Source organism: Oryx dammah, unplaced genomic scaffold, assembly GCF_014754425.2.
Source record: "Oryx dammah isolate SB20612 unplaced genomic scaffold, SCBI_Odam_1.1 HiC_scaffold_11211, whole genome shotgun sequence".
Classification (NCBI taxonomy): Eukaryota; Metazoa; Chordata; class Mammalia; order Artiodactyla; family Bovidae; genus Oryx; species Oryx dammah.
Window position 1 is genome coordinate 23,852 of NW_024080604.1, and position 21,059 is coordinate 44,910.

At 48.1% G+C, this 21,059-nt stretch overlaps 1 protein-coding gene across 1 annotated transcript in view; it reads right to left on the bottom strand.

Annotated features, from left to right (window-relative positions):
- Positions 1-203: 203 nt before the first annotated feature.
- Positions 204-21,059, bottom strand: part of LOC120861032 (colorectal mutant cancer protein) — a 308,064-nt gene continuing 287,208 nt past the window's right edge. Inside the window, exons 15-17 of the mRNA XM_040236721.1 lie at positions 20,478-20,578; positions 3,427-3,549; positions 204-1,617 (exon numbers count right to left, since the gene is read on the bottom strand). Coding sequence (XP_040092655.1) covers positions 1,437-1,617; positions 3,427-3,549; positions 20,478-20,578 — 405 coding nt within the window. The 3' untranslated portion in view covers positions 204-1,436. The remainder of the gene's footprint in view (positions 1,618-3,426; positions 3,550-20,477; positions 20,579-21,059) is intronic.

Below are 21,059 nucleotides of genomic sequence, written 5' to 3' on the forward strand. Positions count from 1 at the left end.
AGGACGGCACTTCCGTGGGGGAATGGATGTACTCTGCCTTTGCAGACGGTGGCTGGGGTGTCCTTCCCTGTCAGACTGAGGGCTGCAGAATCTGTGTCCTGCCTCTGAGAACAGCTCACTGACACCGAGACGTGAATGCAGTGATCTGGTCGTAAGCAGATCTTTGAACATCTTTCTTCTAAGTGACTTCGAGTGGATCTTCAGGAAAAATGGCAAGTGGTCCTTTAAAATGTCAGCCTAGGGTGGTGACAGCTGAAAAACTGCCACGGGGAACATTCCAGTAGAAAAGGGATGAAGAGTCGGTTTTCAAATGGAAGATCTTCCTGAAAGAATTCAGGTACTTTGGTCCTGCCCAGTCCTGTCACCATTTTGCTATAGCTGACACCCGTGGAATCACCATCTGCCACCCATTGCCATGTTTCTGGGGGATAAGAGGTGGCCTCCTCAGCTTTCCTTTGCCCTCTGCCCTTTGGAACAGCAGGGCGCACTCCTGAACTGGTGCCACAGCAGCAGCCTCTTAAATAGGTGGGTCAGCTGCAGAGCATTTCCCTCGAGAGAGAGGCAGGTCTGAAGCCATCAGTATGTTCCGGTTGGGGAGCTTTGATTCGTGGAGAACAGCAATTCTGCGGTGCCCAAGTCAGGAAGCACTAATGTGCCTCTGCTCCTGACAGTGTAGGTCCCTGACACGGATCAACAGGACTCTCTCAGCTGTTAGTAAGGCGGCACTGGGACAGGGAAATTCCTGTCTAAAGAGCGTTCCCTGCCCGTCCCTGCTGCCACTGGGAGGGGGAGGTCAAGGAGGTCAGACCCAACTGCTCTACCTGCAGCCTCAACATACGAGGGACTGGAAGGAACACGTACATGCCATCTGCCTGTGATCAACCTCCCGGAACACCTCTGAGTGACAGCCACCTCCTGAAGAGTTGATACCTGGGACTTGAAAACCAAAGCCTGGTTGCAGGAAAACGAAGCAGCAGCTCTTCTCGATGTGGAGCACTGCCTCCCCTCTGTCCCCACCGCCCCCACCAGTTCTCCCTAGAAGGAGAAAGGAGAAATGTGGGATGCCTGAGGTAAGGCTGGAAAGACTGGAAAATCAAACAGATGATGCCTGGACTATACCACGGATACAGAAAATGTGGGCGAGGGACAGAGCCAGTGCTGAAAGCAGCAGGAAGCCCTGCAGAGCCAGTGCGTGGGGCAGGAGTCCCCACGCCGCCCACAGCCCAGGAGGGGAGGGGGCCCCTCAGGGGACAGTCTACACCACCTCACCTGGGCCAGCTGCCCCGAGGCTGAGTCCAGGGCGCCTCCCTGCCAAGAGTGCCAGCCCGCCTGCCAGCCTTCCCTCTCCGCCCGACAGGTCCTACCCTCTGAGGCCCCCTCCTCAGTGACTGCTAGCCTCTAGCTCCACGGACAGAACCGTGGCGCTCAAGTGCCGACTACAGTGATGTTTCGTTGGTGTGAGGTCTGGAGTTCTCCTCCTCCAGCAGAGCTATTCTTTGCTTGAGCATCCTCACTTGGGTCTCGTGTCTCTCCACCATGGCCATCATCTGAGACTCCAGTTTCTTCAGTTTGTTTTGATGCTTCTTCTTTGCTTTCTCATAGGCAGCCACCAGGTTGCTATGTGGGCACAGAGGGAAATGGGAATGAAGGCTTATCTTAAGTAGCACTGAGACACACACACACTGTGCTGTCCACTGGATGACCGGGTCTGGTAAGTACCACTCTGAAAGAACAGGCCGCTGGGCCTCCGAAATAAGAACTTGAAATCAGGTGGTTAGTATTTCAACACTTGGGCTCTCCTGGTGCCTCAGTGGCAAAGAATCCACCTGCCAGTGCAGGAGACACAAGTTCAATCCCTGGGTTGTGAAGATCCCCTGAAGGAAATGGCTACCCACCCCAGCTTTCTTGCCTCAGAAATCCCATGGACAGAGGATCCTGGTGGGCTGCAGCCCATGTGGTCGAAAACGTCCACACGACTTAGCAACTTAACAAGAAGGGTCGCAGCACTCATGGTCACTCAGGTCTTGACCTGACCACAGTGAACTTAGCCTGACTGCTAGAGGCTCGTCACTAACATTAAGCGGGGTTTAAAACCAACAGTCCAAACTAACCACATCCAAAATAGGTGAGCTGAAATGGTAGCTGAATTGTAACAATCTGTCATGAAAATACAAGTAGTAGGTCTGTTGCCGTTCCATGGCTGCTTACGATCGTTGCAACGCTGCAATCTTAAGTCACCGCCATAGCTTGAAGACAGATAGACCCCAGCAGCTGTCCTTGATGCTGTGGCTGACGGACTCAGTGCTCACAGGCCGTGAACTAATGCTGCCAGCCAAACCCAGGTCTCTGGGGGATAGGGCAGGGGCTGAGCCCAGAGCTAGGTAAGTCTCCATACCCTGTTCTGTGCTCAGTCATATCTGACTGTCTGTCACCCCAGGGACCCACCAGGCTCCTCTGTCCTTGGGGATTCTCCAGGCAAGAACACTGGAATGGGGAGCTGTTCCCTCCTTCAGGGGATCTTCCCGACCCCAGGAATTGAACCTGGATCTCCTGCATTGCAGGCAGAGTCTTTACCAGCTGAGCTATCTAAGACCCCTCCCCCACCCTCTCTGTGCCAAAACAGCACTCCACCTCCCTTCTGTACGCTGTCAGCTTCTCAAAGCCCAGGACTCCCAAAGCCTTCTGAAGGGAAATGTGAGGTCCTTTATTTCTCTGTGAAGCTGGGTTTTCTTAGAATGTTTCAAACACACTGCCTGTGGAAGCAGCTGGGAGAATCCAGCTGTCTTCTATTAAAGCAGAGATTAAAAACATTTGCAAAATTGTAAAAACAGTGCCCCTCTTCTAATTACTTTCTGGAAAACTGATTTTTAAAATAAATGTCATTTGTGTTACATTTAGTGAGTTGGGTTTTTTTAATTTGGTAAATGAATAAAACCTTTAAAAGTCTCATTTGAGAAACTAATAGACAAATTTTATTGATAAGTTAATTTGAAAGAACAAAACTTTAAGGTCTTTTTTTTTTTTTAAATGTAAAGGTGTCATGAGCCTGAAAGGTTTGAGGCTCCCATCTTAGAGCATTGCTTCCTGAAGTACCCCACCTGATTCTTGAATGCTGCTCAAATAAAACATTCTGTAGCCAGTCTCGTTTGGAAAATGCTGGCTTAAACCTAGGCTGATTTTTGTTTTAATTGTACGACTTCTCAGAACCTCTCCTACATGAAGGGCTAAGAGGGGATCACAGTTGGCTGCATCTGCCATCCTTAAAGAGCATTCCTCAAGTTTCTGTGGAGCACCGGGAGGTGGAGCCCTAGGGAGGAGTGCGCTCCAAGGAGGCGGTGGCAGACACACCATTGTCCACAGTCAATTCCCAGCAATTATGGTGCGTAAGTCCAAGAATCACTTGGATTATAGACAGTGAGGTTGTACCTGTTGGCTCGCTTTAGGTCATTAACAAACTCTGCTGATTGCTGGTGTCGGATTTCACTGCTCTTTGTGAGTCTTTCCAAGGCACTCACCAACTCTTGAACTCTGGCCTTTAACTTCTTCTCTCTGTATCAAGGAGAGACGAAGCACGCCATTTAGTAACGGAGATGATGGATCGGGCTGCTGCCCTGACGGGGGCAGAGTGGAGCATGACTTTGCTCAGGACTCCGGCCTTTGGACTGGGCGCAAAGGGGAGAGGGCACAGGAGCCCAGCACCTCGCTGCTGTGTTCCTGAATGCCCTTCAGAAAGGTTCCGGAAGGCTGGGGTCGGCTCTTTTTTAATGATAGAGACCTTTAGAGAGGTGTGTGTCACAAAGGAACAATACAGGAAGTTGTTTTCTCATCTTCCAGGTGAGGAGACAAGTTCCTGGAGAAGTTCCTCTGGGTAGACCTGAGCCAGTGGGCCAGCAGAGTGCAGCCTGCCCGCAGAACCCGGACCTGCGCTCAAGCCTTTTTCCAAGCTGCTCAGCATCTCCCGAACCCCTGGGGGCTTGAGAGTACACAGCTGGCCTGGGCACTACCTGGGCCAGGTCCTCAGTCAGTGAAACCAACACGAGCCTACCTTGAAAAGTAGAAAAAGGTGGTTCTCTGTGAAAGTCCTTGATCACATTTTCCACATTTAAAAAGGATGGAAGTTAAACTTGCACTTTCATTCGACTCCCCCTACTCCTTGGCTTCAAGTCTGGTGGGTCTTTATTACTACAGTGATCCGAGGTAACTGATTTGGGAGGTTTGGGGTGCCCCGTCGGGTTACTGCCCTCCTCTCCCTCCTACGAGAGGAGGACATAGGCAGGGGGATGGGACTGGCCACCGTCCTCCTCCCAAGGCCCCCATCTTTGGCACAGTGTCACTCTGTGTGCGGCGCACTTGGCACAGGTCAGCACAGCCTGCGTGATCGGTTCCGCAAGCTCCCCACTGGCACGTAGGCTCCAGGATGGCGAGGACCTTATTTGGCTTGTTCCGCGGTGTATCCCCAGTGCCATGCCTGAGAGACTTTCACAACGGCAAAAGTGAAAACAAATCACTGAAGGTATCTGGTACCTTGGAGCATATCAGGTAACCAGGATTTATGGAAGACACTGCTCTAAGAAAAATGCATGGGTGTATGAGGAATGTAGATGAGCACAATGAGTCTGGAAGGCAGTTTGGCAGCATCTAGCAAAATAAAAAAAATGAACACATCCCTTGACTAAGCACCTTCTAGGGAGTTTAGAGAAACATGAGATTACAGTTGGATTCACTTCAGCACTGCTTAGAATAGATAAGAATGGGAAACAACCAGGGAGCTGGTTAAGTTACGATCTGCTTTTGCTTCTGTTAAAATGCTCACTGTTAATCAAAAATGCAGGCTGACGTGCCCTGGAATAGAAAGGCATCTGAACACTGTCAAATGAAAAGGGTGAGTTCTGTTGGATGCCACAGGTTTGCAAAAACATGAATATCTGATACACTGATAGCGGACTAAAAGGCTAAATGCTCAACAGTGCTGAACTCCTGCAAAGAGAGCATGGGATGCTTTCATTTTCTTCTCAAGTTGTTTGAAATGTTCCTAATTCTGGATGCTTTTGTAAAGTGTAGGATGGGTGTGTGGGGGTCACCTTGAGGGGGTGGGCTGTCAGGAGCTCTGGGGTTCAGCCATGGTTCACCCCTCCTGGCTTTTCAAATATCTGATCTTTTACTTGTCTGCCCCCAGCTACTGTAAGTGCAATTCCAGCTTCCCAAATTGATTAAAAGAAAGGTGTTGCTACACAAAAATCCAGGCCTACTTTTATGGGGATGGTGGGAGGAAGATATTTGAAAAAGGGAGCATCATACCCAGTGACTTCCTCCCACCGGCCCTAAAGAGGGCAGGAGCCTCCTGCAGAGCCTTCCTGTTGGTGCCTCCTGTTTGCCGAGGCTTCTGGGTCCTGGCAGCCACCAGGAAATGCTCAGATCTGGCTGCAGTTCCCACTGGGATCCTAGAGGCACCGTCTCCCACCATGGGGAGTGCGGCTCTTGCCTTGCTGCCCAAACCACTGCCTCAGCCTTGCAGGGCCTTCTGTCAAACCAGGGAAAGTTAGGAGAGCATAGAAGATCTGTCCCCTCGGCCCTCTGACTATAAAGAAGAGAGAAGAATGATTTGTTTTACATTTTGTCACTGTTTTGATTCTTCTTTTATTCTAAAGTTGACTGATAGTGCAAAAGGAAAGAAGAAAATCATAAAGAGAATTTAACGTCTAACCATGAACTCAAATTGATAACAAAACTGCCTGGAACAGTACCACTCCCTACCCCTGGTCACGCACACTCCTACCCAGCTCCGGAGGAAGAGTGAGGATCTCCCAGCCTCCGCACAGCAAAGGGCTTCCTGCCCTGGGGCCTGTGGCCACCACCAATGAGGACAGGACCCAGGGAAGCAAGAGAAACCTTCACTGACCCTCCCCAATCCTGGGGAGTGGGGGAGATGGTCAGGCTGGGGGTAGGAAGCCACATCTGGAAGCTGGGACCCCTCAGGCCTCAGGAAGGCAGACAGGAGTGAACTGTTCACTAGAACCGCAATGCTGATTTATTTAAAGCCATGAAGACAGGCTGAAACTCAAACCTAAAACACGAGTTACTTTCTACTTGTCTTTGTTTGAATGAGGCAGCCGCCTCCAGTAAGAGCCATGCCTCCAGGGTTGCTCGTCTGGATTGAAACACTAAACTCTGCTGGAACAATTCCAGAGCCGCCTCATGCCAGCCTTCAAGGGTCAGGAGCCCTTTGAGTCCTTGAGACACAGCCAGTTTGAACTGAGATGTGCTGTAAATGTGCAGTACCCACTGGGGCTTTCCTGGCGGCTAAATGGCAAAGAATCCACGTGCCAGTGCAGAGGACGCAGGTTCAATCCCCGATGCGCCTCGGAGCAAATAGGCCCACGTGCCACAACTCCTGAGTGTGTGCACTAGAGCCCAGGAGCCTCAGCTATGAAGCTCCGCTCCTGAAGCCCACACGCCCTGGATCTATGCTCCACAGTAAGAGAAGCCTGCACAATGAGAAGGCCACGCACAGCAACTAGAGTAGCCCCTGCTTTCAACAACGAGAGAAAGCCCACACGAAGACCCAGTGCAGCCAGGAATAGGCTCAATATAAAAAAAGAATGTAAAATAACTAAAAATACTGAATATACATTAAAATGATATTTTAGAATGTCTCTGCTTTTAATAGTCCTCAGCTACTAGAAAACGCACATTACACATGTGATGTGGACAGGACTGCTCTAAAGCGTGGGTCTGTTGTAACAGTGCCAGGGTAGGTTTGGGTTGAGACCCGGGAATTAAACTTTTAAGAAGTGCTCCATGTGATCAAAACAGCATGCTATTGGCATAAAAATAGACGTGATCAGTGGAATAGAATAGAGAGCCCAGAAATAAACCCATGCGTATATGGTCAATTTATGACAAAGGAACCAAAAATATCCAACAGGGAAAGGACAGTTTCTTAGATAAATGGTCACAGGAGAACTGGATACCTACATGCAAGAGAATGAAACTGGATCACTGCCTTACATCGTACAAAACAAAGTAAGTCAAGTGCTAGATTAACGAGTAAGGCCGGAAGCCATCAGACTCCTAGAAGAAAACATAAGCACCTTATACCAATCCTGGTGATGGTTTTTTGAATCTGACAGCAAAAGCAAAGGCAACAATAGCAAATACAGAGAAATGGGGCTGTATTAGATTCTTTACATCAAAGGAAACCAACAAAATGCAAAGTCTACTGAATGGGAGAAAATAGTTAGAAATCATGTCTCTAATAAGGGGTTAGTTAGTACCCATAATACACAAAGAATCCATACAACTCAAATAGCAAAAAAAAAAAAACAAAAACAAAAACCAAACCAACAACAAAAAACCCAGATTAAAAAGTGAGCAGAAGCTGGGGTTTGAATAGAAGAGAGAAAAAAAAAAAAGCATAAGGTCTGAATGGACATTTTCTCAAAGACATACAGATGGCTAACAGGCAATGTGAAAAAGATGCTCAACATCACTGATCATCACTGACCACAATGAGATAGCATTCTGACCAGTGTGAGCTGGTTATTATTTAAAAAATAGAAGGACAATAACAAGTTTTGGTAAGGATACAGAGAAAAGGGAAGCCTTGTGTACTGTTGGTGGGAATATAAACTGGCGCAGCCACTAAGAAACAGAGAATGAAAGTGTCCCCAAAAATTAAAAATAAAACTAACATGATCCAGCAACTCCACCTCTGGGTATGTACCCAAAGAAAATGAGATCACCATCTTGGAAAGACACCTGCACCCTCACGTCACTGCAGCAGCATTTACAATAGCCAAGATACGAGCACAACCTAAGTGCCCGTCAGTGGATACATGGATAAGAATGTGGTACATACAGAAAATGCAGTATAACTCAGCCACCAAAAGGTGAAGCTTTGCCATCTGCAACAACGTGGATGGACCTCAAGGGTTATGCTGTGTAGAGGTAAGACAGAGAAAGGCTAACACTGTATCTCATGTGTATGTGGAACCTAAAAAACCAAAAAAAAAAAAAAAAACCCACCACAAAAAACCCCCCAAAACAAGTTCACAGGTTCAGAGAACAGACTGGTGGTTGCCATAAGTGAGAGTTGGAGGTGGGCAAAGTGGGTGAAGGGGATTAAAGGGTACACACTGCCAGTTGTAAAGTAAGTCCTGAGGGTGTAGTGTATAATGCGGTGATTATACTTACTGTATTGCATACTTGAAAGTGGCTAAGAGAGATCTTAAAAGAAATTTTATGGTAAATATGGTGACAGATGTTAACCAGACTTATTACGGTGGTCATTTTTCAACATATGCAAATACTGAATCATCACTCTGTACACCAGATACTAACATAATGTTATAAGTCCATTATATCTCAGTAAAAAAAAAAAGAATGCCTCAGATGATTTCTTCTTCTTGTGCAAATTTTGAAAACTGGTAAGGTAGCAGGGCTCTTTACCTGGGTCTACAGATGAATTTCATGTTGTCTTGAACTCTGAATCTTTATGCAAAATTACATGCACAGCTCTCCTGAAGACCATACAGCTTTACTCAGATTTTCCAAGGATGACTTCAAAAATGCTATAAGCCGTACACTTCAACCATTCATACCCTGTTCCTTGTAGTTTCTAATTCACATCTGCTTGGCTTTCAGTTAAGAAATAATTTATATGGTTTGTCTAGGTAATAAGGCTAAAAGGAGCACTTTCATAGGCTCCACACAGATGAGAAAGTACAACATAACCACTACATGTTCCATTTGTCCCTTGAGTGGCAGTGCTTTCACATAGAGTTTCCTGGAATGCCCAGGACTGACATCCTTGCCTTCTTTTCTGGCCTGTAGTATAAGCCCTCACAATTATGAACCTTTACTGCTGGCTCCCGCTAGTACCACGAAAACCCACGTGTTCCAGCACACTTAGAGGTTTCACTTACAGGTCTTCCACCCCCTCACCCCTAAAAGGTTAATTTTGGTCACGAAAGGTCTTCTGAGTCTTACTCTAGCCACAGCTGCTTTTTATCTATTTTAATGGAAGCACAGAGTTGTTGGCAGAGGCATATACTCAGGGTATCTGAGGGGCAGATTCGTGGTGGAAGTTTGCAGGCAATGAGCAAAGCCAGGCGGACAGCCGGGCAGGGGATGGCCTTGCAGGCTGTGTGGTGAGGCTGTCCGTGGCCAGGAGTCTGGAAGCAGGGCTGCCACCACAGCTGGGGATAGGGCAGGGGCCGGCACCAGCCGGGAAGCCTTCCAGAGGAGTGCCCATCAGACCCAGCCTCAGGGAGTTGTGGCCATGGGGCCTGGAGTTTCTCGGTAATTGCGAGAATTGTCTCCTGGGGTTCCTCCGCCTCACCTTCCGTTTACTGGTCACCCCCAGCCAGGCTTCTGTCTCCAGTGGTAACTGTCCCGGGGCTCTGGGTGTCGTAGTCTGTCCCAATCTGACCTGAAGCACCTTCCCCCCCTCCCCTCAAGCCTGGCTTCCATCCCTCTTCCCCGGCCGTTCTTGGCATCTCCTGCCCTGGCTGCCTTCTCTGCACCTCTGCCTGCTGAGAGTATCTGGGACTTGGGCCTGGACTCTTTTATAGCCCACCCTTTCTTGCTTCTTTCCATTCCCATTTATTTTCCTAAAAACTACCTACGTGCTAAAAACTCCTGACTCATGAGCATCTTCAATTCAGCAAGTGGAACTGGATGGTCTGGTCTATCCATGCCTCTGTCCCGGAAGGTGTGCGGCAACACCTCTTGCTCAGTGGCCGACACCAGTCTCAATTCAGCCCTGACCCCCCTTTCCCTCATCCTGTGTGTCCGCTTGGCAGCAGACCCCTACATGGGGGCTGTGCCTGTTGCCACCACCGGGTCTAAGCTGCCACTGTTTCTCAGCCACCACTGGAGCCTCCTACTTGGTTTATCTGCTTCACCTTTGTACCCCGTAGTCAAGTTTCCACAGAGTGGCCGGAGGAATTTTCTAATATGACAAATCAGATCATATTATTACACTGTATTGAAAAGTCCATGGTCTTACTTTGACTAAAGCGCTACTTGACCCAGGCTTTGGAGTCACCCTCCGCCTTGCACCCTGGAATCCTATCCCTTCTCAGCCCACACCAAGCGTTATTTCCCAGAACAGAACCCTGTGCAGTCAGTCCCCTCTCCTTGGGATGAACTTCCTCCACTACACTATGTTTCCTCCTTGTCTCAGCTTAAATGTCACCTCCTCAGAGAAGCCTACCCTGACCACCCATCTAAACAAATGTCCCAGAGTTATGACATCCCCAGCATCTTATTTCCCCCATTACTTATTGCAATCTATATATATATTTTTTTGAAAGAAAATCTCTGCAGTGACTGTGACTCTGTTTATTTCCTTCATGGTAGATTGCCAGGAAAAATACCAATAACCTCAGATATGCAGATGACACCACCCTAATGGTAGAAAGTGAAGAGGAACTAAAGAGCCTCTTGATGAAGGTATAAGAGGAGAGTGAAAAAGCTGGCTTATAACTCAATATTCAAAAAACGAAGATCAGGGCATCCAGTCCCATCACTTCATGGCAAATAGATGGGTAACAATGGAAACAGTGATAGACTTTATTTTCTTGGTCTCCAAAATCACTATGGATGGTGATGACAGCAATGGAATTAAAAGATGCTTGCTCCTTGGAAGAAAAGCTATGACCAACCTAGACAGCTTATTGAAAAGCAAAGACATCACTTTGTTGACAAATGTCCATATAGTCAAAGCTATGGTTTTTTCCAGTAGCTGTGTACGGATGTGAGAGTTGGATCATAGGGAATGTTGAGCACTGAAGAATTGATGCTTTGAAATTGTGGTGCTGGAGAAGACTCTTGAGAGTTCCTTGGACAGCAAGGAGATTAAACCAGTCATTCCTAAAGGAAATCAACCCTGGATACTCATTGGAGGTACTGATGCTGAAGCTGAAGCTCCAATACTTGGGCCACCTGATGTGAGAAACTGACTCACTGGAAAAGACCCTGATGCTAGGAAAGACTAAAGGTGGGAGGAGAAGGGGGCTACAGAGGATGAGACAGTTGGATGGCATCACTGACTCAATGGAGCAAACCCTGGGAGTTGGTGATGGACAGGGAAGCCTGGCATGCTGCAGTCCAGGGGTTGCAAAGAGTCAGACACAACAACAAAGTGTCTATACAGTCTAAACTACTCATCTTTTTAAAGAAAATCCAGCCAGCAGTAGTAGATATCCTAACTCCTCTACAAGCATGAAGTTATTTAATTCTCACCACAAACTTGGAGGGCAGTCCTGTTATTATTCTAGTTTTCTAGATGAGGCGCTTGAAGCGCAGTTGAAGAGATTCGCCAGTGATGCCTGTGGAGCTCGGATGCACTAGGGCTCTCTGTGAGTCAGCATGGTGCTGCAGTGTGCCAAGTCACACAGAGCAGGCAGTGGAACAGGAGACTGGTGAAAAGCCCAGGCCTGCGGAACTAAGGAGGGTGTGTCCCGGATAAGGATGCTCTGCAGGTGTTGACTTGGGGTGAGTCTGCCTAGAATAGCAGCACGATGGTGGCCCAGACCACGTTTCCTGCACATCTCGCCGCTGCCTTGCCCGTGCTACAGGGTCCTTTGATGTCTCCATCACTGCCATTATGAGATCTGAGGGGAAGGCCTTCTCTCTCAGCTTTTGGAACATGGGGGAATGACGGAAAGATGAAGAAATCTCACCTCAACCCCTGGGATGAGAACTGATGTTTCCCTTGGCCCTGTGAGGCCATCTCTGGAGCTCAGCCATTTATTTACAAGGTAATGAACTTATAGGCACACCGTGTATTCCATTAACATCCTGTAGACCCCTGTGCATTTATGGAATTCTAAGCACAACCTCTACTGCCTGATTATAAATCAGCCACATAGGAAGCACCAGCAAGTGCAAGTTTAAGAAGACAGTACCTTTAAAAATAACGGCCCCACTAATGAAACGGTAATGATCCTTCCTGTGGCCTCAGCAGGGCTCCCTCTTTAACTGGTTCCCTCTTCATTTCACACAAGAGAAGACCACACATGGACATCACCAGATGGTCAACACCAAAATCAGATCGATTATATTCTCTGCAGCAAAAGATGGAGAAGCTCTATCCAGTCAATAAAAACAAGACCAGGAGCTGACTGTGGCTCAGATCATGAACTCCTTATTGCAAAACTCAGACTTAAATTGAAGAAAGCAGGGAAAACCGCTAGACCATTCAGGTATGACCTAAATCAAATCCTTTATGATTATACAGTGGAAGTGAGAAATAGATTTAAGGGCCTAGATCTGATAGGTAGAATGCCTCTATGGAATGAGGTTCGTGACATTGTACAGACGACAGGGATCAAGACCATCCCCATGGAAAAGAAATGCAAAAAAGCAAAATGGCTGTCTGGGGAGGCCTTACAAATAGCTGTGAAAAGAAGAGAAGCGAAAAGCCAAGGAGAAAAGGACAGATATAAGCATCTGAATGCAGAGCTCCAAAGAATAGCAAGAAGAGATAAGAAAGCCTTCTTCAGTGATCAGTGTGAAGAAATAGAGGAAAAGAACAGAATGGGAAAGACTAGAGATATCAAAGGAACATTTCATGCAAAGATGGGCTCGATAAAGGACAGAAATGGTATGGACCTAACAGAAGATATTAAGAAGAGATGGCAAAAATACACAGAAGAACTGTACAAAAAGGATCTTCACGACCTGGATAATTATGATGGTGTGATCACTCATCTAGAACCAGACATCTTGGAATGTGAAGTCAAGTGGGCCTTAGAAAGCATCACTACGAACAAAGCTAGTGGAGGTGATGGAATTCCAGTAGAGCTATTTCAAATCCTGAAAGATGATGCTGTGAAAGTGCTGCACTCAATATGCCAGCTGCCGGGAGCCAGCGTGAGGAATCCCACCTGTGACAAGGTAATGCGGAAGGAAGCCTGACAAAACGCTAGGATGTGATCGGCTTCAGGGATTCCCCCTGGAAATTCCTGAGCATCCACCCCCAAGACCAGAATCTGCCTGCTTTACTGTGTTACGCTTTCCACCTACTCTTCTGTCATTAACGGGACTGTCCCCCCACCACCTTTTTCTGGAAAAAATTAGAGCTTTTAGATAATAATAAATCTCCTGGGCATAATACGAGTGTTTCAATCCAAAAACCCCTCTGATGGCTTTTTAGCCTGCCTGCAGGACTCGTACAGCTGCGCATGTGATTGTTTGAGGCCTCCTGACTGCGGGAGGCACAGGAAGCTTGAAACATCCTAGGAATGTAGGGGCTTCCGAGGAGTCAAAATCATTAGAATAGGACTGATTAAAGGTTTCATTTGTTGAGCCAATACTTGCTGCCAAATTTTCATATCTTTTATTTTTAGATATAGTTGGTATATAGAAAAACAGGTAGTAGACCTGGTATTAGCAACATTAGATCTTTGAGTTAAGTACTTTCTTTGTTATAACCCACTGCACCTTTGTTCTACAGGAATGAAACTTTATTTAGTACTTTGAGGGTGATGCAGAGTAAAGAAAAAACACTTCTAGGGGAAGGAGTTTTCTGGTTGATAGACAATTATCCAGGAAGAGAGCCATAAAAATGTTAACAAGCCTCTTGGCCAGAAGATAATGTAAACCACCTGAGACCTTTTGTATATGGGAGGGTATGCAAAAAGAAAGCCTTGTCTCAATGAGGGTCAGGACTGCTGCCCCTGCATAACTCTGCATATTCCATTATGTACAACTTGGGGTATATAAGCTGATTTTGAAAAATGGTTTTTGGAGTCTTGCACCGATGCTGGGCTTTCCCATGTCGTTCTTTTCTTTTTCCGGCTGAATTCCCATCTGGAGCGGGGAGGCTCACCATGTCTACTTACTTGTCCTGGCTTCTAAGATCTGTAAGAGAGAGAGCCCAAGGTGGGGCACTCTCCGATATTCAAACGGACGCAGGTGGCCTAACGTAGATGGTGCAAAGTCCTTGTCTGGAATTTTATTGGTTTTCCCCGTAAGCCAAGTTATTCAGCCTTCTTTTCTCCACTAAATTTTCCTACTACACTATTTCTTCCTAATCTAATCTTATATTAATAAATAAATGTCTTTCCTCGCCTATCCGTCTCCCCTTCGAATTACCCTGGATCCACCGGGGCTGGACCCTGGTAGCCAGCAAATTTGGAAAACTCAGCAGTGGCCACAGGACTGGAAAACGTCAGTTTTCATTCCAATCCCAAAGAAAGGCAATGCCAAAGAATGCTCAAGTTACCGCACACTTGCACTCATGTCACATGCTAGTAAAGTAATGCAGGAGAAGAAGGGGACGACCGAGGATGAGATGGCTGGATGGCATCACTGACTCGATGGACGTGAGTCTGAGTGAACTCCGGGAGTTGGTGATGGACAGGGAGGCCTGGCGTGCTGCAATTGATGGGGTCGCAAAGAGTCGGACACGACTGAGCGACTGAACTGAACTGAACTGAACTCTTCATTTCAATCCAGTATGTGTGTGGCTCAGGAACAGTATTAATCCATAGCTACTGGAACAGGGGTCAGTGGGTACCATCAAGTCTGGAAGACTTCTAGAGCTGGACAGATATTTTTTGGAACTTGGATGTGGATTTGAACTCCAGGAGGCTCCCTGTGGTTTGCTCTAAGGCTCTCTGACAACCACAGGCTCTGTGGGCACTGACGGTGATGAGTGGTCTGTACCATCAGCAGCACAGAGAAGAGGTGCCTGAGGAACCTTCAGGAAGATGAGTGTCCAACTGCAGGGGATAAGAAGGAGGGGTTCACAGCTTGAGAGAGATGGGGTGGGGTAGGGGGATAAAGCAAAGGGCATGCTCATGGAAAGATGAACCGTCTGGATGAATCTAGACCACAGATAACGTGTAGGGAAACATTTGAAATACAGGCTAAGAAGTGAAGTTAGGGACCTACATATGATGACGAAGGTCCCACCATGGAAGATCTGTCTGCAGAGCCACATGATCAGAAGCATGACTTAAGGTGTTTTTTTGTGGGGGAACACAGGATGGGACCAATGGCAGAATGACCCATTGAGATGCTACTCTGATTTCGGAGGGGTTGAGGGCTAAATTCAGGAAAAGGCAATGCAAACTTCATGGGACAGATGGGGTTTAAGGGGAAAAAACAATACTATCTGCTAATAAGAGGCAGACTTCGAAGGTTTTACATATAATAGGAGTTCTGAAAAAGAGGCCAATTTCAAAGGGCAGGAGGAAACAAAATAATTTCTGTTTTGGACTTCCTGTTTTAAGGCTCTAGTCTATTCAGGGGAGATGTCCAGTAGGCAGAGAGAAATGAGGCCGAGATGGTTTAGGGATCACTTAGAAGGGACAGAGGCACCAGTCATACAGCTGGGTGAGTAAGCCATGATTCCTGCACCCCTTACCCGCCACCCCCCACCTCTCCTGCAGGGAGTGGAGGAGGGAAGGAGAAAGGGAAGGTCATGTTAGTCGCTCAGTCATGCCTGAATCTTTATGACCCTATGGACTGTAGCCTGCCAGGCAAGAATATTGGAGTGGGTTGCTGTGCCTTCCTCCAGGGGATCTCCTGACTGAGGGATTGAACCTGGGTCTCTTGCATTGCAGGTGGGTTCTGTACTGTCTGAGCTACCAGGGAATTGAGGGAAGGAGAGGCAGGCTCATAACAAACACAGCAATGATGTACTCAAAGAATCTGCCTGCAATGCAGGAGACCCTGGTTTGATTCCTGCGTCAGGAAGATCTGCTGGAGAAGGGATAGGCTGCCCACTCCAGTATTCTTGGGCATCCCTGTGGCTCAGCTGATAAAGAATCCGCCTGCAATGTGGGAGACCTGGATTCGATCCCTGGGTTGGGAAGATCCCCTGGAGAAGGGAAAGGCTCAGTTCAGTTCAGTCGCTCAGTCATATTCGACTCTTTGCGACCCCATGGACTGCAGCATGCCAGGCTTCCCTGTCCATCACCAACTCCGGGAGCTTAACCAAACTCATGTCCACTGAGCTGGTGATTCCATTCAATCACCTCATCCTCTGTTGATCCTCTGTCGTCCCCTTTTCCTCCCGCCTTCAATCTTTCCCAGCATCAGGGTCTTTTCCAGTGAGTCAGCTCTTCGTATCAGGTGGCCAAAGCATTGGAGTTTCAGCTTCAACATCAGTCCTTCCAGTGAATATTTAGGACTGATTTCCTTCAGGACTGACTGGCTGGATCTCCTTGCAGTCCAAGGGACTCTCAAGAGTCTTCTCCAACACCACAGTTCAAAAGCATCATTCTTCGGTGCTCAGCTTTCTTCACAGACCAACTGTCACATCTATATATGACCACAGGAAAAACCATAGCCTTGACTAGGCGGACCTTAGTCGGCAAAGTAATGTCTCTGCTTTTTAATATGCTGTCTAGGTTGGTCATAGGTTTTCTTCCAAGGAGCAACCGTCTTTTCATTTCATGGCTGTAGTCACCATCTGCAGTGATTTTGGAGCCCCCCAAAATAAAGTCTCTCATTGTTTCCATTGTTTCACCATCTATTTCCCATGAAGTGATGGGACCAGATGCCATGATCTTAGTTTTCTGAATGTTAGAGTTTTAAGCCAACTTTTTCACTCTCCTCTTTCACTTTCATCAAGAGGCTCGTTAGTTCTTTGCTTTCTGCCATAAGGGTGGTGTCATCTGCATATCTGAGGTTATTGATATTCCTAAGTATTCTGGCCTGAAGAATTCCATGGACTGCATAGTCCATGGGGTCACAAAGAGTCAAACATGACTGAGCAACTCTCACTTTCAGGGCACACAAGAATCAATCAGTAAATTTTATAGACAGGGAAGAGGCCCACACTCAATGGGTAAGCACCCCCCTGCCAGCACATGGAGTCCAGCGGAGAAAGCAGTGGTGTGAGATTTCCTTGTGGCCTTGCCGTGTGACCTTGAGTGACCACTCAACCTTGCTGTCCAGTCTCCCCACCCCTGCCTCCTCCGCCTCACACAGGGGACACCACCTCCTCCTTGCCGCCTCCTAAGCATGACGGAGAAACCGTCTGCTCCTCTCAGCTGTGCCCAGGTCCTCAAGGTAGGCTACACAAACACCACAGAAGTACACGAAGATTCCTTTCTGAAAACTCCCTCTCCTGAGCTGCATAGTCAGCTTACTTCTCCGGTGAGAAGGCTGTTCAGTTATATTTTACTAGGAACATGAGCAAGACAGGGATCTGGGGTGGAGAAAGGCTTTGCAGCACACAGCCTGTGCAGACAACAGGGGAGACTAGGTGCCCCAATAAGAAAACTCCTCATGAGCAAGACAGGAAACCTGGTCATCCAGATGGGGTTTTATGGCAAGCCTGGAGCCAATATCCCACAATAAGTGCTCAAGGAAGTGGAGGGAACAAAATCAGACCAGATGGAAGTTAGACGGTAAATGTGTGACTGCATGAAGGCCTGGTTTTGTTCCAGACAGAAGAAGGTTGGGCGTAGACAGCAGGATTGCAGGGCTGCAGCCGCTGGGGCAGGACAGGGACCAGGCAGCGACTGGAGTGTCGCAAGGCCCTTCCCGGGGCTCCTGCCAGAATAGCCCACACCAGGCCTCCGCCCCAGGTGGCGCCAGTGGTAAAGAACCCACCTGCCAACACAGGAGGTGTAAGAGGTGCAGGTTCGATCCCTGGGTGGGGAAGATCCCCTGCAGGAGGGCGTGGCAACCCCTCCAGTCTTCTTGCCTGGAGAGTCACAGACAGAGGAGCCTGGTAGGCTGCAGTCCACAGGGTCACAAGAGTTGGACATGAATAGTAACTTAGCACGCACAGCCTCTGCCCACCCCTCTACACACCCGCTCTCTTCAGTCCTGTTCCTGGGGCCCACAACTTTGGTGTTTGGAAGCATCATTTTCCAAAAAAGGAAAATGTCTGAAAATTCTGGGAGGAAACCCTGGACTGACTCAGCCACTAGCTTGGCGGTGATTTAACACCTTCAAGGAAGGTGGTAGTTTCCAGTTGACTTTTAAAAAGAGAAACACCCCAAACCTCAGTGCTTGGGCATCTATGTTATAAACCCTCATGAAATAATGATTCTCATTTCTAAGCTATGTATACAGTATAACTATGTTATTTTCCTTTTTCCTGTAGCCCTGTGGGTTCTTTCTTGGCTCCATATATCTGGGGCTTGATTAGAAATCCATGCTAACCAACTCAAGGCTGGCTATTGGAAATCCATTGTGACTGACAGAACAAATGAAATCTCTTTATGTTTAGTCAGCAGAGTCTGCAACCTGCTTGTGCTAGCGAGGGCCTCTGAGGTTCGGGGATCTTGAAAAATGCAGGGGCTTAGCTTACAGACACAATATCCAAATGGCTCCCAGTTGGAAGCAGGGGGTGGTTTGTGTCCCTGGTTTCTGGTGCAATCACATCATCAGGATTAGGTGAGGGCATTTTCTGCACAGCTTCTCTCTTCCCTCCTCAAGCAAAGCGATTACCATTTAACCACATGGCCAGAAGTGCTGGCAGTGTAGAAACTGAGCTATTACAACTTGGAAGGAAAGAGCAAAAGTGGCAGTGAGTCAATCAGGAGGGTAGTGAGGTTCCCTACAAGGCAGCGTTTGGTCCACCCTCAGCTGGAGGCTTCACTATAAAATCAACAGCCCTGGCTGGATCAAGACAGCAGCCTAGCAGGCACTGTAGCCTTCCCGTCCATTCCAAATCCTCCCAAGTGATGGCAAACATCTATATATTTTTTAATCCTAAAGAATGATGGAAACTAAGGAGCGTTCTTTGTCTGCCAGAAGCTGTGAGCAATCGTAAGAAAGGAAAGGCAGGAGAGACCTGGGTCAGACGCGCGGCCTAGAGACCTCCGTCAGCAGGGAGGACAGAAAGCGTGGAAGGTGCGCTTACGAGCCACAGCCAAGTCACCAGGCTCAACTGTAACGCTCACCTGTGAGGAAGCAGTCAGTACAGCAGGCAAGATGTTAAGTATAAGTGTCCTCAGAGAGACGCAAGAAGATATCATTATTACGAGAGAGATGATAGATTTAATCAACAAAATAAACTCAACACATCAGTCAAACACCATGGTGGCTGCAGCTAGGGAATACATTTGTTGTTGTTTAGTTGCTCTGTCATGTCTAACTCTTGGGACCCCATGGACTGTAGCCCGCCAGGCTCCTCTGTCCATGGGGATTCTCCAGGCAAGAAGACTGGAATAGGTTGGAAAGTGGACCTTAAGAACCTCCTCAGTTCAGTCGCTCAGTCGTGTCCGACTCTTTGCGACCCCATGAACTGCAGCACGCCAGGCCTCCCTGTCCATCACCAACTCCTGGAGTTAACCCAAACCCATGTCCATTGAGTCAGTGATGCCATCCAGCCATCTCATCCTCGGTCGTCCCCTTCTCCTCCTGCCCCAATCCCTCCCAGCATCAGAGTCTTTTCCAGTGAGTCAACTCTTCTCATGAGGTGGCCAGAGTACTGGAGCTTCAGCTTCAGCATCAGTCCTTCCAATGAACACCCAGGGCTGATCAGAACCACACTATTCATAGGGCAGCCACAGCCATGAGACCTACTGAACGCTCGATGTGTTGGCTCGTTTGAATCTGATGTGCAATAAGTATAAATGTACTAAATTCACAGTAGATTTTGAAAATTTAGTAAAAAAAAAAATTAGAAGAAATTTTTCCAAAAAATAATTAGAAAAATTAGAAGAAAGAATATCTTTTAGAGATATGGATTTATATTTTGAAATATTTTGTATGCACTGAGTGAAATACAATACGTTATTAAAGTGGAGTATATCTGTTTCTTCTTTTTTAAAAAAACATGGGTCCTAGAACATTTAACATTATGGTGTGATTTGCATTACTTTTCTGCTGGACGGCCTTGCCCTAGAACTGAGTGCAAAAGGGTGGGGAGAGGATGAAAAGTCAGGATATGGAAGACAGATCTAGAAAGGACAGAGAAACAGCCACAATAGAGGAAAACGCCCAGAGGTAAATAAACTGAGGATGTCTGAGTGGAAAGAGACCAAGATGGTGAGGCAGGTATTCTCACTGAAGGTGGAAACAAGGTAAAGACACCTGTTTGTTTTTTTTGTTTTCTCTTCAGTCAACTTAATTATCTATTTGAGGAAGATGCTATATGTATAAAGCAGCCAAAGAAACTGTTAAAAATTCCCTAAAGAGCCAACAGAATTTACCTGCAATATTCCATCCCAGTGATACCAAAAGACACCTGTTTTGACTGTCACCGTTTAAGACAGTCCTGAGATTCTAGCCAGTGCCACACCACAACGGAAAGGTGCAGAAGCAGGCCCTTTCTGTCTCCAGGTGGCATCACTGGATATATTTTCCTCTTGCACTCACCTTTCTGGCCTGCAGGCCTGCACAAGAAGGCGGTACGGGGCCTCCTCTCTCCCAGGCACCTGTGATACCCCCAACGAGTGGCGTCAGCAGCTGCGAGAACCGACCCCAGCCATCACCCCTGGCCTACGCCGTCACCCCTGGAAGAAACTGCCTCTCTGGGCAGCGGGCTGGGTGCTTACCGACGGATGGCGTTCGTGAACTCCGTGGCCAGCTCGCTGTCGCCGCACGCTGTCCGCAGTTCGGCCAGGGACAGGGCAGGGGAGGCGGCGTCCGGACACTCCTGAGGACGCAAAGCACTGGGTCAGGCCTGCGGCTGAGCCGAGGGCACCGACGGCAGAGCGGGAGGCGGGCAGAACGGCAGGGCGGCCCCGGCCGGGCGCCCGCAGCGCACCCAGGCTGCCCCACGTCCCGAGCACTCACGGGCGCCCAGGTCACACACACGAGTCCCCTCGTCTGACCACCGTGACGGCCTTCTGCAGCGGACACTGTCAGTGTCCCCTCCTGGCCAAGGAGGACACCAAGGCTCAAGGAAGTGATGCTGTCCTGAGTCACTGCCAGGACCCGGCGGAACCAGGATGCCCACTCCGGCCAGCGCTCCTCACTCAGGAAAGACGCGTGGGAAACATACATGCTTGTGTGGTCCCTCCCCCACCCCACACCCTCCGGGGAGAAACCTGGTCTCCTCTGGATTCAGGGGCTTCACTGGGTCCAGGTAATCATCTAGAAAACCCAGGAGAAGGGGAGGAAAACGGAAGTGTGTC